This window comes from Erythrolamprus reginae, chromosome 1 (genome assembly GCF_031021105.1).
Source record: "Erythrolamprus reginae isolate rEryReg1 chromosome 1, rEryReg1.hap1, whole genome shotgun sequence".
Taxonomy (NCBI): Eukaryota; Metazoa; Chordata; class Lepidosauria; order Squamata; family Dipsadidae; genus Erythrolamprus; species Erythrolamprus reginae.
Genome location: NC_091950.1, coordinates 182,265,092 through 182,282,736, shown reverse-complemented (window position 1 = coordinate 182,282,736; position 17,645 = coordinate 182,265,092). Strand labels below are relative to the sequence as shown.

Below are 17,645 nucleotides of genomic sequence, written 5' to 3'. Positions count from 1 at the left end.
GAAATAAGATCATAAGCAGAGTTAGTTTCACTCAACAACCATTTTATTTAACAAGTTGCCAGTTCTAAATGTAGTCACCACCTGTCCTCTATTTAGTTGCATAAAGTTGCCCACCAGTGGATATCCAGCTATATTCCATCAACTAAGATTCACAGATAATCCTTGGTTTATGATTATAACTGGGACCAGAATTTCTATTGCTAAGCAAGGCAGTTGTTAAATGAGTTGCGGTTGATTTTACCACCTTTTTTTTGCCAGAGCTAAGCAAATCACTTTGTTATAAGAATCAGGCTTCCCCCCCACTGATTTTGCTTCTCAGAAGCTAGGAAGTCCACAAATGACAATCACATGACCAAATGTCATAAATATCTATTGGTTGCCGAATACCCAAATTTGATTATATGACTGTAAAGAGGCTGTGATGGTTGTAAATGCAAGGACTGGTTGTCACTTTTTTCAGTGTCATTATTACCTCAAATTATATGAATGGTTGTAAATCAAGGACTATTTGTGCTACAAAAAAATATTCCACTCTACCCAGGTGTCTGGAACAACTGCTTGAGATCAACAAGTTTTTTTTAGATGCAAAGACTTCTCTGTGAGCTGAAAGTAGTGGAAATTCTTAACTCTAAGTGGGTTCATTATATGGAAGGAATAAGGTAGCACAATGCACGTTGGGTGACAGCTTTGGGACTTTAGCTGGATCAGGAGCCTGGATTGCATTGCCCCTTCTCCCACTCCCTTTTTTGAATCTTAAGCAACTCATTTTGAAGTGGTCAAAAGGATAAGTTAAGCTATATGAATGTATTGTATATGAATGTATCTGAAAAGACAATGTTTTGAAGTTTAAAATGGACCCTGCTGATTTGGAGTAAATGGAATACTTTCTACAGGTATTCCTTGATTTACAATTGAGCCCAAAATTTTGTTGCTAAATGAAACATTCGTTAAGTGAGTTTGCCCCATTTTACGACCTTTCTGGCCAGTTGTTAAGCGAATCACTATAATTGTTAAATTAGTCAAACTGTTGTTTAGTAAATCTGGCTTCCCTGTTGACTTTGCTTGTCAGAAGGTTGCGAAAGTTGATCACATTTTTTGGTGCCATTATAACTTTGAACAGTCAGTAAACGAAGTGTTGTAAGTTGAGGACTACCAGTATTCATACAACAAGAAAAGGATGCTCTCTGTAAAGGGATCCTTCTCAAAGAGTGCTTTCCTGGAAAAAACTAGCAAGTCATTTCTGAATGGTTGCCAGGAAACTTGTATGCAGCCCTGAAATCTTAGAGCTCGCCTAGAAGTCATTAGCCTTATGAGCAACACAGAAAATCTATCTCCATTATGGTTTCACCTAAACAGATTCAATCAGCACTGTCATTCTTAAACTAAACAAAATTCCTATATTGGTATGATTTAGGCTCTAAATGTTACCTTATTTTAAAGAGGGAGACAAACCATAGGATTGAAATTTTTATTTAACAAACAAGTGACAACACTAGAAAACACATTGATAACCAGTGCCTTAGCAGTGAAAGTGGGTTCTAAAAAAATGTTCATTCAGATAAATAGCTTGGTTAAGATTCTAAACCGTAAGTTTTATTCCTTCCAGGAATGCTGAAATGCTTGTGTTTACTGCTCTAATTCCTTATTGGAACTTGTACATATTATCAAATATAATCCGCAGTTTTCAAATCAATACTTATAAAAGCCTTAATTAACACTTATTAGTAGCCCCTTGCAAGTTTATTGCTTTGAGTTAAACACTCCTCCAGAAAAAAAACCCAGAGAAACTTAACACTAATTACAGAACCCATTCACTCCCTCATTCAATCTAGGTGTTAACACTGGAATCAAAATGATGAGACTTCCCAATAGATATTTTTAATGGTAAGTTAATAAAGAATTATCCCCTCCCTATGACTTGAACTTGCAGACTCATTAAACAGTTTCACTTAGTGTCGGCAGAATAAAACATGAGAAACATTTCCCAGAATTTATAACTGATTTCTGTAAGAAGTTTATACAAAAAGAACTCTTCCTTACAGATAAAAATCACACCCTTGAGAAGAAGGCATACATCGTCATACTCTGAAAGAAGAAAGATACTCTTGCAGACTGAATGAGCAATATCCAGTATCTATGGATACCAGTGTGCATCAGCAGATTTTCTGTTTGACTCAGCAGTTCTTCAAAAATCTAATAGAATTCAGCATGGTTTACTAAATAAATGTGCACTGGTGATACTTGTGTCAGCTGAGCATTTAGCCCTTCCACTCCCTCTATGCAGCATCAAAGGTCCTACTGAGATCACCATCTTCAGAATCCTCGTCATCATCATCTGAAGCTGCTGGAAGTACAGAATATAATCAGAAACTTTTCTTTTCCAAAGACATTATTTTTAATGTAACACAGCATCTCATTTTATAATGCATTTCTGGATCTTTGAACTTGGTGCTTCATAATGGAGTGCTTCCCTAAACTAATACCTATGTACAACTTGAACATCTCTGAAACTAAAAATCAAAATAAACCTATGTATACTTAAGTTAACATATACTGCTTTTAGTAAGCACATGAATTTAAAAGGCTATCAAAACCTGTTTCTTTAACAAGCAATTTGAGGAAGGATAAAATTTAGAAAAATAAGTAAAAATATGTAAAGCAATTATCTTTGGGTACCATTTTAATAACTCTCAATGGGAGCCCATTGTACACCTTCTAACAACTATAAGTCTATAAAAATGTAGACACTTACTTGCCAATTGTCACAATAATGTTCTGCCCATCATTTCAATTTTATATATGTTAGGAACCTATAGGAATGGTTTGTTTTTTGTTTTGTTTTTATAGCTGCACAGGTTAAAGAATGATAAAGGGCCGGATTTTTTTTCAATGCAATAAAGTGCTTTCACATCATGTATGATTTTGCTTTGGTTTTAATATGCAAGTACAGATAAATGAATGGCAATAAATAAATAAATATAACAGGCATCTTCAGTACCAAAAAGGCTAATAAAGGGTCTCTTTTCCCAAAAGGTGTATTACATGGTTAAGATTATTATGGAATAAAAGTGTTAAGGAGTAAAAGCTCTTTTAAAGCAAAAATCCAGATGCAGCTAGGGTAAATTAATGGCCAAAATCCAAAATCTCCTTAATAGGAAGCCTAGATTTGTAAATGAAGTAAACAATACCAAAGAAATAAATGAGGTTTGTATGAAATACCTATATATGTATGAACAGGGAATAAAAAAATGATATATCACTAAGAAAAACTTTTCTGAACACAAATAATGTTCATTAACAAAATATAATTTTATCATCACCTAAACCCATGTAATGGACAGTAAAACAGAGGTCACCAACTAGTGGTCTGCAGAAAAAATATTTGCATTTTTTATATTGCACTAAATCGAGGGCCCTCAAATTACAGCCACTGGGCCGGATATGTGCCATGAATATTTGTGTTGTTGCAGAGAGTCTCCCCTTTAGGGGTCTTTTTGTGAGGGTTGGAAGGGGGAAGAGAAATTCCGACTTGGGGTCTGCTTCAGCGTCCTGGTGAGGGGCTTTGGGAGAAGGCTGGAGGGAAGTGCTGCTGGTGGTAAAGGGCTGGAGGGCCTTGTTTCAGTGGAACTGAAGTGTGAGCTGCCCCAAGTCTACGGAGAGGGGCGGCATACAAATCTAATAAATAAATAAAATAAATAATAAACTGCATTATGGCCTGCAACTGGCTGACCATCTCAACCTGATGAGCCTCCAGGCCTTGCACTTCTGCAGGTCTTCCTTCTGCTTGGACAGCCTATTCTCACAGTCCTCAATGAGGTGCATCTGCTGAGTCTCCTTGGTCAGATTCAATTTGAACTGAGCCAGCTCTTTTGCCAACTCTTTGTCATGGCGCTGCTTAGCTCCAACAACTGCTTCCTTGTTGGGGCCCTAGGGCGCCTGAGCAGGAAGAGGAGGAGTGGCTTTGGGGGGGAGGAGTAGAAGTCAGCGAGGTGCCCCTCTACATCAATGACATTAAGTTGGCCACACCCACCCAGTCAAATGACCACCTAGCCACGCCCATCCAGCCAGTCATTAGGCAGATCATCTTAGTGGTCCATGGAATTTAAAATTATGAATTTAATAGTCCCTGAGGTCCGAAAGGTTGGTGGTCCCTGCAGTAGAATATGTACGTGGAAGCCTTTAGGCATAAAGGTGTATAGAAAAGAGACATGAAATGTGCACACAATTTAAAGAGGCAGGAGAAAAATGGATTGGCAGTAAAAAGGGTTCATTACAACTGCTGCATCAGCAACCATTTCTTAAATGTGATTACCTCAGATAGACATCACCCCATAAGATGTTTTATTAAAAATATACATTATCCAAAAGATAATTAGATTCCTGTTAGAGAGACTATTCTTCAGAGATCTTTAGCTGAACAAAATCCCAATGCTTACCTGAAAGAAAGTCTATGTTCAAACTTCAGTCAGCAAGATCAGCCTTTCTTAAGTATATAAAAACTGATCAAGACTAACCAGGTTCTAGTAATTTCAGTGGATAGACTTTGTTTCTTTCAATGATAAATGTTAAGTATATGGATATTATGGTGAATTTTGTTTAGTTTTGCCCTTCAAAGTTTCTCAGAGACCAAAGTGCAGGGGACTTTCAGACGAGTACTGTAATAGGATTGAGGTTCCTTAGGAATCAAATTTGAGTTCTTTGGGTGCCCTTACAATTTATTCTAATTCTATCTGAAAACTGCACATATTTTGGTACTTAATATTACATATAAGAACAGACTGTACTTTATCCCTTTTTAAATTTAGTAGTAAAATCACCTACTTTCAATATCATCCATGTGTGCCTGAAGAGTTCTTGCAAGATTAATAAACTAGAAGCAATGCAAAAAGGCAGTTTTAAAGATGCAAATCACCACAGGACCTTACACCATTAAAAATCCAATACCACAATTAATTTTTTCAATAATTCCTAATTCCTCACCTGTACATGAAAAGTCCCTACTGTCTCCAGGAACACAATCTTATGTAAAAACATGTGAACTGATGGATTATAAATGCATTTAGTCCCTCTAAAGTAAAATTGCATGCAGAAATGGGAATGGCTGTGACCCAGCGGTTCACTTATTACATTTTTCTGTTAAGAAATGTAAAACTGCATGCAATTGAGTCAATGCTGCTGGAATGTAAAAGAAAAATGGTGCATAATTTGAGCATGTTTTGAATATAAACTCTCCTGGAGGTTTTAGCCTGAACTGATGAATCAGCAACACTGTCATTCAGTTAAACATAGAGTATTTAAATCTCTACTTTATCAAAAGGATTATTTAAGAACAGAATCTAAATATTAAGGGCAGAAAGCTGTTAAACTGCTGCTGTTCTAATAGACCGAAATATTACAAGTAAGATTCTGTTAAATATATGTACAGCGGTACCTCTACTTACAAACTTAATTTGTTCCGTTACCATGCTCTTAAATAGAAACGTTTGTAAGAAGAAGCATTTTTTCCTATAGGAATCAATGTAAAAGCAAATAATGCATGCGATTGGGGAAACCACAGGGAGGGTGGAGGCCCTGTTTCCTCCCAGGAGATTCTTAGAGAGTCCCATGGAAGCTTCTCCTTGCCCTTTCCGGCCGTGTTTCCTCCCAGGAGATTCCTAGAGAAGCCCTACAGAGGCTTCTCCCCGCCTTTTCTTGCCCTGTTTCTTCTCAGAAGATTCCTAGAGAGGCCTCAAGGAGGCTTCTCCCTGCCTTTTCCGGTTACAGTTTCGGAGCCTCGGATTTGTAAGTGGAAAATGGTTCTTGAGAGGAGGCAAAAAAATCTTGAACAACCATTCTTATCTAGAAAAGTTCGTAAGAAGAGGTGTTTGTAGATAGAGGTACCACTGTATATAGGAAATGCATCCATTTGCAAACTTCATTATTTCTGATACAACTAAGTGCTTAACAACTGAGTTTCAGATTGGGATATATATTATAAATATAAGAATAGATAAAAGAATATTCCCACATACATTACACATACAAATATATACAGTATTAAAGATTTGTTCAAAATAGATATATGTAGGAGCTAGAAAATGAGAAAGACAACAAAAATAATTAGTGTTAGTCCTCGACTTACAACCACAATTAATCTCAAAATTTATGTTGCTGAGACATTTGTTGAGTGAGCTTTACTTCATTTTATGATCTTTTTTGCCATGGCTGTTAAATTAATCACTATATTGGTTACAACAATAACACAATTAAGTGAATCTGGCTTCCCCATTGGCTTTGCTTATCAGAAGGTTGCCAAAAGTGATAATATGTCCCTGGGACATTGCAACCGTCATAAATATGAATCAGTTACTAATCTTCTGAATTTTGATCATGTAACAATGGGAATGCCGAAATGGTAATAAGTGTGAAAAATGGTCACAAGTCAATTTTTTCAGTACTGTTATAATTTTGAATGGTCACTAAACAAACTGTTAAATCAAAGACTACCTGTACAACTGGAGTATTTTCTAAAGAAACAAAAACTAGGATGTTCTCATTTTATTTATTTTATTTTTATTTATTACTTAGATTTGTATGCCGCCCCTCTCCGAAGACTCGGGGCGGCTCACAACATGTAAAAACAAATCATAAGGAAATTTTGGAAAATGGACTTAGAAAACTAAGGCTAAAACAAATTAATGGAAGGCAGGGTTTCCTTTAACTTCAGAAGGTCAGTAAACAGTAATCTGGCAGTAAACTGCCAGATTACAGTAAAATACCCAAAATATATTTTGCTTTGTTGTCTATCTCAGCATACTTTTTGTAGTAACAAACTGGCTGTATTACAGAAACAAGTCATATCCTTACCCGGATACGTGTGTTGGCCTCACTTGTAGTTCCCAGCATATCTGAAAAGCGCTGTTCACACAAATGTAACAATACTACAAGGTAAAGCCCAGAACTGATAAATTCATAGTCTGCCTGGAAAGAGAAAGTATTAGAAGTCAAATACTCAAGCTTTCCAAAATATACACTGTATGTTCATGATTATAATCCCCTTGACTGCAGGGGTACAATTACTTTAGATTTGGATCTGAACATTCAAAAAAAATAATCCACCAAATCAGTTTCTAATGATTCTTCATTTCAATTTACTCGCTAGCTATCCATTCCAGTAATTATTGTGAGAAATCATTTTGAGAAAAGGGAAGGTTGAGATCCATAGAATAAAATTTTTTGAAGTCCTTGTTGCTAAACAAACTATGCCTTTAATAGACAAAGTTCACAATCTGACATTCAAGTTCAAATAGTTATAAAAAGTGAGAACCAAGTATTAAACAACATATTTTAACTATTTAAACTGGAAAATTAATACAGTATTGTTTAGTATTTATGTAGCACTAGGCACATGAGAAATAAAACCCTATTCATTTGGTATATAAGAAAGTAATTATGAAAGGAAAGAAAGTATCTGGGGAACCAGTCAGAAAAAGACCCTTAGATTCCAACTCTCCTACACTTTTCCCCAGTGGTCAACTGGACAAAATGGTATAGGCTCAGATTTAGTAAACTGTGTATTACACTGCAGAACTTTTTGGAAGGAAAAACCATCATTCCAAAGAAACCCAAAGTGGCTTGAAAGATTTCTGCATGTTCCTTAATCCCAAGAATCCTTATTTCGCCAGTATTAGCAAATGATAAGTTTATTAAAGTTCATTTTCACTTCTCATTTGTATCGTTTTCAAATTCAAGTCTTCCTAAGCCCCAGGCAAATAATTTTGAGAACACACAACAAAGCACAAGCAAGTTATAAGATTGTAAGGCGTCTTTCATTCTCCCTTTCTCTCTCTCACATGCCCAAGAAAAAGTCACAGAAAGCCTCTTGGATAAATGGCATACAAATCAAATACAAATTTATTTATTTATTTATTTATTTATTTATTTATTGGATTTGTATGCCGCCCCTCTCCGTGAACTCGGGGCGGCTAACAACAGTGGTAAAAACAACATGTGACAATCCAATACTAAAAACAGCTAAAAACCCTTGTTATAAAACCAATCATACATACAAACATACCATGCATAAATTGTAGAAGCCTAGGGGGAAAGAATATCTCACTTCCCCCATGCTTGACGGCAGAGGTGGGTTTTAAGGAGCTTACGAAAGGCAAGGAGGGTGGGGGCTAGTCTAATCTCTAGGGGGAGTTGGTTCCTTCCAGTTCCCAGAGCTCATAACAGGAGCCAGGGTTCAGATTTTTGGAACCCAAACCCCGTAAAACCCATTAAGAGCATAACTGTCTGTAATAAGATTTTTCTTATTGATGATTTGATTATGAATCAATAAGATCTGGCCTGTATTTCTGCATCTGGATAGGGGAGGAATGGAGAATTCCCCTCATAGAAATCTGTCCATCAGTTTCAGATTTGGTATCAACCGTTGCTTTTGAGTATGTAGGCCAGAGGGGTCAGTTGAATAGGCTGCTTTCAGTAGCATGCTATTCAGTAGCAACTTCATTCTGCAATACATATCCAATTGCTCAGATCCAAGATGAACTGTTCAGTCAATGAAGATAACTGGACATCTTGGGTTCCACATGACAAGTTTTTGAGTCCCGAGTAAATAGATAGGACCCTATGCCTTTAGTTCCATTATTTCTCCGTTGGTTGGTTCCCTGCCTTCACATTTTAATAAGGCCTCCTGTGCGATGGCAGGTTGAATCTGAGAAGTAATCAGTAATTCTCTGAATGAGAGGCTGTTACTGACATCTCTGAAGAAACTCCGTCAAAAATCATTTGATCCAAATGAGTTAGACCAGGGGTCTCCAACCTTGGCGACTTCAACTCCCAGAATTCCCCAGCCAGTGAAGCTGTCTGGGAAATTCTGGGAGTTGAAGTCCGCCAGGCTTAAAGTCGCCAAGGTTAGAGATCCCCGAGTTAGACAATTATAGACCTTTTCCTAGCCTTCATCTTCTTAAAAATAAGTAGTGACCTACAAATGCAAAACACCCTAAACTGGGGAAGCAGATTGCTTGGACTCTTGGCAGTCAGAATTCAAGATGGGCTACAGCACGGAAATGGCACTGGTTGTTCTTGCAGATTGACCTTTGAAGAGACTGGGATTCAGAAGTGCAACCCTCCTCCTGATCAGTGAGCAGCTTTTGATACTACTGGCGATGGAATTCAGCTGAACTATCTCCAAGGGACTGGAATAGAAGGCATCATTTTGGAATGGCTTGCTCCTTCCTGAAAGCCTAGTTCCAATTGGGGAAGTAGGAGAGATCTGCCCACAGACCTCTATTTTTTGGAGCGCCTCTCCATTCTTTTTTAACATCTTCCTGAAATCATTGGAGGTGCTCCTCTGTCGGTTTGCTATCCATATATTCTGATCATACTGAAATACGGTATATGCCTGATTCCTGATACAGTAGAAGTGCTGACTTAGTGACTAGAGATTAACAAGATTTGGCTGGGGATGAACAGATTTCAATTGAATCACTCCAAGATGAATGGCTTTGAGTTTGCGGCCTGAATGGTATCAAGGAGATACCATATTTGATTCTGAACAGGTTGTACTCCTTTGCAATTTGAGTGTCTTCCTAGACTCAAGAGTTCCTGTTTTGAGAAACAAGTAATAGCAGATGCAGTGATAGACATATATTGATATTCTTTAGAAGTTGTGCTAATTACCAAGCGCAATCCAGGTGCAATTCAAAGTGCTGAATTGAAGTCCTAGATAGTTCTAGACCTGCATAGCTGAAGGATCACCTTTTTCCACATTTACTTGCCTACTGCAACCAGATCATATAGATATACTTCTTACAAGTTGTGTCCTAATGAAATTGTTTCCGAAAGAACAAAGGACACAGGCATTTTCAATAGATGCTTCCACTCTTTGGAACTCTCTCCCAATAGGAATTCTCATCTCTCATATGCATCAGAAAAACTTTGAACTTCAGAATCAATTCTGTTCTACTTTGCACAGGAGAGTGCCCTTCGACCAGGAGGTATGTTTGTTGGCATACGGTATTGGTATTTGTAAGTGCTTATTTTTTAATTTTTATGCTTATATGTATACGGAGGGTTTTTTTTAAAGTTTGTATATTTATATGTAAATGGAGTTTTAAATTTTTTAAATGTTTATATGTAAATGGGGTTTCAGTGGTGTGATGCCCTAGTGAAAAAGATGTTCACCTCCCACTCAGAATGTTAAGAGTTCAATTCTACATAACAGCAGATGTTTCTCTCCGAGGATGAAAAAAAAAAATCTGCAGTGAATTCCACAGGAATTCAGGCCTTATTAAAATGTGAAGGCAGGGAACAAACCAACAGAGAAATAATGGAACTAATTGCATAGGGTCCTATCTATTTACTTGGGACTCAAAAACTTGTCATGTGGAACCCAAGATGTCCAGTTATCTTCTGGCCAGCAAACATTTAGCTCCATCTAGTTGCCCTGATTCTACCCAGAATTAAGAGATTACACGGTTGCTAAAAGGGAGGTGTTTTATGTATATGAGGTTTCCTGAGGTATTTTACATGTTTATATTTTTAGCCATCTGAAATTGAAGAGTACAACATACAAGCTACATCAACTGCCTGTCATAAACACTTTACTTTTTCCACAATTGGAAAAACCTATCCTGAGTCATAAACATTGAACTGACACTTACCAAATTAGCCAAAATATACTAACTTGTTCATTTGCATGTGCTCTATGAAGTTCATGGATATCAAAATTGTCAAGATTGAGTTGAAGCTTCTCTTTACACAATTCACAGGTAGTTACATCTTCCAATGAAGAACCTGGGAGGAAGATATACCTTTTATTTTATTTAGCCTTGAAAACATATTTAGACTGAAAAGATTCAGCAACAGTCAGCAATTATGCTGATAAAAGTACATCATTAAACAGAAAACTGAATTCACTATATATAAAACTGTGATTCTAAGAGAAATATGTAAGAGTAGAGAAATTAGGATAACCATCTAAAATTCAAGTGTTCCTGTTGACTGTTTTCACAGATTATGTATTGGCTATATCAGTGATTTTCAACCCTTTTTGAGCCGCGGCACATTTTTTACATTTACGAAACCCTGGGGCACATTGAGCGGGGCAGGGAGGGGGAGCTAAAAAAAGTTTGGAGAAAAAAATTCTCTCTCCCTTCCTTCCTTCCTCTTTCTTTCTCTCTCTCCATCCCTCTTTCTTTCTCTTCCTTCCTTCCTCTCTTTTTTGCTCTCTTTCTCTCCCACCTTACCTCCCTCGATGTCTTTTTCTCTCTCTCCTTCCCTCTCTCTCTCTCTTGCTTTTTTCTCTCTCTTGCTCTCTCTCTCTCTCTTGCTCTCTCTCTTGCTTTCTTTCTCTTTCTTTCTCTTTTTTCTCTCTCTCTTGCTTTCTTTCTCTCTGAGCTTCGCGGCACACCTGACCATGTCTCGCGGCACACTAGTGTGCCACGGCACACTGGTTGAAAAACACTGGGCTATATTATTGTTATAATTAAGATCAACAAAATAAAATAAACATTTTATAACTGTTCATTCTATTTTATTTATATAATATGCTATGTATTTTTCAAAAAAAGATTTGCATTAAAATATGAATTTAGCAGGTATTTCTAAACACATATAATCTCATATGTTTATTTCTGTGTATTTCTTCTAATAAGTAAAATTCTAAATGAATTTTGAAATATTCTTGAATAAAACTCGTATTGAAACATGGTTGCTATTTTTGACTTCCTCCTGGCTTTCCCATTCATTTCACTTGTCAGAAGTCAGCAAAGAAGGTTGCAAGTGGTAAACCACATGATGCTTTGATCACAATCAAGTGATCACAGGAAGCCTGTGATGGCCAGAACGTAGAACAGAATAATAGAGTTGGAAAGGATCTTAGTGGTCTTCATCTAATCCTCTGCTCAAGCAGAAGTCCCTATATCTGTGATGGTGAACCTATGGCACCATGCCAGAGGTGGCACACAGAGCCCTCTCTGTGAGCACAAAAGCTGTTGCCAGCTGGTTTTCTGCTTTCAGGAGTGCTGGAGCACCAGAAAACAACCAAAACTCAGGCCATTTCCAGGCCTTTTTCAAGCCGTTCTCAGACTGTTTTTCTGGGCTGTTTTCAAAAATGGCCCAGAAAACAGCCTAAAAACACCCAGGAAAACGCCCACAAAACGCTGCAACACGGCCTGAAGGAAGGTCCAGAAACAATCCAAAAAGTGACCTGATTTTTTGTTGTTTTCAGGCTATTTGGGGGGGCTGTTTTCAACCCAAAAATAGCAAAAAAGGGTGCATTGGTCTTGCCTGATATGCCTCCTGCAGCACTTGCTGGCCAAAACAGGCCGTGTGGAGGGCTTTGTGAAGCCTCTATGCGGACCATTTTTGGCTGGCAGAGTATTGCAAGAGGCTGTGCAGAGGTCGAAAACAATCCTCATTTTGACTGGCAGAGACACTATGGGACAGTTCTTTGATATTTCCAGGCCAGCCCTACGGGCCAGATTTAAACACTTTGCAGGTCTTAAGTTTTACACCCCTGTGCTAGATGCTTTTAGTATTCCCCATAATAGCCCTTGAGAGACAGCAAGCTGCCCCTCCCTGGCAGGGAACAGGTAAATAAGCATACCAAGCAGTCATCTGGGGATTTGATATAGACACTTACTTGTACCAATAAAGGAGAATATTTGTAGCTCAGGATTGAAATGAGGGGTCTCTGAGCTTGATTTTTTTTCTTGCAGACAATGATGTTGAATGCACCCATGATGTTGCCTAATTTGGGTGATGAAACATCTGCAAGAAAGCAATCAAGCCCAGAGAGCACCAAGGACCCTCACTTTTACATGCATTCAGCCAGTTTCATTCATTTTCCAACACTTTAACAATCTCCTTTTGTGTTCAACATCCGAATTAGTCTATTTTTTCTGAATTGTGATTTTAAAAATGAATTCTTACCTGAGTTAATCTTGGATTGTAGCCATTTTTTCATACATTCCTGGTGAACATACTGCAGACTTCCAGCGCATTTACATGGCTCAATTAAGAGATTAGTGGCAGATGTAGAAGACATTTGACAAATTCTACATATGTCTTCTTCCTCTTCTTCTGAATCTTCTGAAAGAAGACTGAATAAAGGTGAGAAAATTTACTATGTTGAATTAAATTGTTTACATATTCTGACATTAATCAGATACCTGCCCCAAGTCTTCGGAGAGGGGTAGCATACAAACTTAATAAATAAATAAATAAATAAATAAATAAATAATAATAATCATCTCAGCATTCCCAAAATATTAATTGTTGCAATAAGTGTAGTACTTAAGTGGGCAACAAAATGTATAATTAAAATAGTATTAAAATGATAAAAATAACTGTTTACCACTCTTTAATTTTCTGAAGCTTTTCTGGGTCGCTTGAAGATGACATTTTAGATTTGTCGCTATCTTGCCCATTAGACTGACTCCAACTTGATGGAATAATATCTACAGTTATCATAACATTGTCGGACAAGTTATTTCCCAAAGTTGGTGGCATTGCAAACCGAAAAAGAGAGCCGGGAAACATTCCTGAATTTCTTCTAGGAGGCACTGACTCTGTCCCCGAAGGAACAGAATCAGTACCACTGGGTACTGCAGGTATTGATGACCTCGGCCTGAGGGATTCCCTTTGTGCTTCAAGAGGTACATCCCCAGCAGATTCTCTTCTTCTAAAAAGATGCAGTGACCTAGCAGGTGTTTCAGAGGTAGAGGTTCTTGCCGTTTCATCTCTTCCTTCTCTTCTCCTTCTTGAAAATAAAGGTGTACATCTGTTCCTTAAAGAAGATGAAAGCCAGGAACCTGCATTTCTACTTTCAGAATTATGTCTGTAATTTCCAGGTTCTGACTCAGCACTAGGATTTGGTGAAATACCTGCCAAACCCCAACGTCTTCTAAGGAAGCTAAATCCCTGAGGACCAGGATCAGGTGTTTGAGCTTCTGTACCTTCAGAGGTTGTAAAAGTGTTAGAAGTAGTAGCCTGGGCAGAAGCTTGGGATCTTAGAACACTTATATCTCTAGAACCCAATGATCTTGAAGATGTCGAAGAGTCTTGGCCAGACCTTCTTGGGAAAAAGGTGGAGGACATACTAGATGCCAAGCGAGATAGTAACTGCCTTGTCGAACGCCTCCCTTCAGTATCAGCAGAAGGCTCACTTAATGATCTTTGGGTTGGCAAAACTCCTTCAGAAAGGTTTGAGGTTCTGGTCCCACTTCTCATGGTATCAGGGGTAAATTCTGGCTGTATATTCCTTTCAGAAATATCTACTTCTCTTGGGACATAGTTAGGTCTTGAATTCCAGCCATGCTCTCTAGAGAGTAATGAGGATTCATGTTCAGAAGGCAACTGGCGGTTCATGGATGTGTTCAGCCTTAAAGAACTCAATGAGTTTTCCTTTGGTCTAGCTCCCTGTGCATATGAAGAAGCAGGTCTTTCCTGCAAATCTAAGAATAAAAGAAAATAAAAATTAGATTACAAATTTAATCAAATTAAGGAAATATACTTAAAACATAGCTCTCTCTGTTGAGTCCTTGGTGATCTCTGAGCTTGATTGTTAGGCTACATACATTTTGTTCTCTGACTGTCTATGGTAGGCTAAAGAAATTTAGCTTTCCTCATTTCTAGTCCAGCACCTTACCTGCTAGATAATGCCTGCTTTCAATTGCCAAATAGGCACAACTGCTGAACAAGCACAATTTAACATCTGACCTTTAAAGTTGTAAATGACTCAGGTCCTGTCTATTTCACAGAATGAACCTGCCCAGATCAGCAGGATATACTATTCTGAAGATGCCCCTGCTGCTGAAATCTCAGCTTTTTGGTATGTTGGAAAACGTCTTTTCTGGGGTTCCCAGGCAATGGACTTGCAACATTCTACAGGGAGATGGATTTTGTTTTCATTTTTTCAGTATTTACGAAAACAATGTTATTTTGCAAACATCAATTGTTAATTTATTTTAATTGCAGTAACGTTAATTCACGTTTTGAAAGTTACAACTTCGTTTCAATTGCTAAACTTTCCCAAATGTTTATAGGAGCAGAGAAGCAAGGTATATTCGTTAACACTTTAATTCTGATTTTATTCTATTTGGTCTTCAAATAAAAATGAAAAAACTTTTAAATGAATTTATGAATCATATACCATCTTTTTCATATAAGACACACTGGAGTGTAAAATGCACCTTAGTTTTTGGGGAGGAAAATAAGAAAAAAGCTGATTGATGGGTGGATCGGCCTCCCGGAATACCCCCAATCAGCTGTTCCCAAAGGTGAATTTTAGTAACAGGTTCATTGGTTGTGAATTCTGCACCTTGATTTTTTCCCCTGCCTCTGAAACCTCCATTTTTGAGAGGCTGGGCAGGGCTACATTCGGAATACAAGATGCATCCAGATTTTCACCCTTTTGGGGGGAAAGGTGCGTCTTATACTCTGAAAAATATAGTACAGTGGTACCTTGTGATACGAACCCCTCGCCATACGAACAATCCGAGATACAAACCCGGGGTTCGGAAATTTTTTACCTCTTCTTCCAAACTTTTCCGTTTTACGAACCCGCCGCCCGAACGCCCAACCCGGAAGTTTGGCAAAAGTTCGGGTTTGGGTGGTCGCCGAGAAGCCCTGCCGCCCGGCTGTTGCCTTTTGAAACAGCCGGGGGGCTTCTCAGTGTCCTCCCGAACCCGAACGCCAAACCCGAACTTTTGCCGAACTTCCGGGTTCGGCGTTCAGGAGGCCGCCGAGAAGCCCCGCCGCCCAGCTGTCGCCTTTTGAAACAGCCGGGGGGCTTCTCGGCATTCTCCTGAACGCCGAACCCGGAAGTTCGGCAAAAGTTCGGGGTCGGCGTTTGGGTTCAGGAGGACGCTGAGAAGCCCCGCTGCCCGGCTGTTAGCTTTTCAAAACAGCCACAGAGCTGTCCAATCGGGAATTCCATGGGTGGAGCTTTGACGTCACAAAGATGTCCTTACAGAGTAGTGCCGAGGATTTTAACACGTTTTTCGCTGATAAAATTGCTCGGATCTGGGCCGACCTCGACTCCAATTGGAAAACAGAGTCGACTGACAACGAGTCAGTCAAGGTGACTGGGGCTGGGGCCTGTACTTGTCCACCTGTCTGGGAAGAGTTTGATCTGGTAACACCTGATGAAGTGGACAAGGCCATTGGAGCTGTGAGTTCCGCCACCTGTTTACTGGATCCGTGTTCCTCCTGGCTGGTTTCGGCCAGCAGGGAGATGACACGGAGCTGGGTCCAGGAGATTGTCAACGCTTCCTTGGGGAGGGGATCCTTTCCAACACCCTATAAAGAGGCGCTTGTGCGCCCCCTCCTCAAGAAGCCTTCCCTGGAACCAGCCGTACTTAATAACTATCGTCCAGTCTCCAACCTTCCCTTTATGGGGAAGGTTGTTGAGAAGGTGGTGGCGCTCCAGTTCCAGCGGTCCTTGGAAGAAGCCGATTATCTAGGTCCCCAGCAGTCGGATTTCAGGCCCGGTTACAGCATGGAAACTGCTTTGGTCGCGTTGATGGATGATCTCTGGCAGGCCCGGGACAGGGGTTTATCCTCTGTCCTGGTGCTTCTTGACCTCTCAGTGGCTTTCGATACCATCGACCATGGTATCCTTCTGCGCCGGCTGGAGGGGTTGGGAGTGGGAGGCACTGTTCTTCAGTGGTTCTCCTCCTACCTCTCCGGTCGGTCGCAGTCGGTGTTAGTGGGGGGCCAGAGGTCGACCCCAAGGTCTCTCCCTTGTGGGGTGCCTCAGGGGTCGGTCCTCTCCCCCCTGCTATTCAGTATCTACATGAAACTGCTGGGTGAGATCATCCAAGGGCATGGGGTGAGGTATCATCAGTATGCTGATGATACCCAGCTTTACAACTCCACTCCATGTCCAATCAATGAAGCAGTGAAAGTGATGTGCCGGTGCCTGGAGGTTGTTGGGCCCTGGATGGGTGTCAACAGACTCAAACTGAACCCTGATAAGATGGAGTGGCTGTAGGTTTTGCCTCCCAAGGACAATCCCATCTGTCCGTCCATCACCCTGGGAGGGGAATTATTGACCCCCTCGGAGAGGGTCCGCAACTTGGGCATCCTCCTCGATCCACAGCTCACATTAGAGAACCATCTTTCAGCTGTGACGAGGGGGGCATTTGCCCAGGTTCGCCTGGTGCACCAGTTGCGGCCCTATTTGGACCGGGACTCACTGCTCACAGTCACTCATGCCCTCATCACCTCGAGGTTCAACTACTGTAATGCTCTCTACATGGGGCTACCTTTGAAAAATGTTCGGAAATTTCAGATCGTGCAGAATGCAGCTGCGAGAGCAGTCATGGGCTTCTCCAGGTATGCCCATGTTACACCAACACTCCGCAGTCTGCCCCTACCCTCCTTGCCATTCGTAAACTCCTTAAAACCCACCTCTGTTGCCAGACATGGGGGAACTGAGATATCTCCCCCGGGCCTATACATGTATGTATGGTATGTTTGTATGTATGTTTGCTTAATAATGGGTTTTTAAAAATACTTTAAATTGTAAATTATTAGATTTGTCATGAACTGTTTTATTGTGTTGTGAGCCCCCCCGAGTCTACGGAAAGGGGCGGCATACAAATCTAATAAATAAATAAATAAATAAATAAATATTTCAAATAGAGTGTAAT

The 17,645-nt window shown here is 39.6% G+C and overlaps 1 protein-coding gene across 7 annotated transcripts in view; it reads right to left on the bottom strand.

Annotated features, from left to right (window-relative positions):
* Positions 1–1,454: 1,454 nt before the first annotated feature.
* MARCHF7 (membrane associated ring-CH-type finger 7) overlaps positions 1,455–17,645 on the bottom strand; it is a 31,241-nt gene continuing 15,050 nt past the window's right edge. For 4 of the 7 annotated variants that reach the window (XM_070731610.1, XM_070731614.1, XM_070731613.1 and 1 more), the window contains exons 5-10: positions 13,346–14,444; positions 12,922–13,091; positions 10,673–10,782; positions 6,847–6,960; positions 4,822–4,870; positions 1,455–2,344 (exon numbers count right to left, since the gene is read on the bottom strand). In XM_070731610.1, the coding sequence (XP_070587711.1) occupies positions 2,277–2,344; positions 4,822–4,870; positions 6,847–6,960; positions 10,673–10,782; positions 12,922–13,091; positions 13,346–14,444 (1,610 nt within the window). In that variant the 3' untranslated portion in view covers positions 1,455–2,276. The remainder of the gene's footprint in view (positions 2,345–4,821; positions 4,871–6,846; positions 6,961–10,672; positions 10,783–12,921; positions 13,092–13,345; positions 14,445–17,645) is intronic. The other 3 variants (XM_070731612.1, XM_070731616.1, XM_070731615.1) reach the window with 1 other exon arrangement.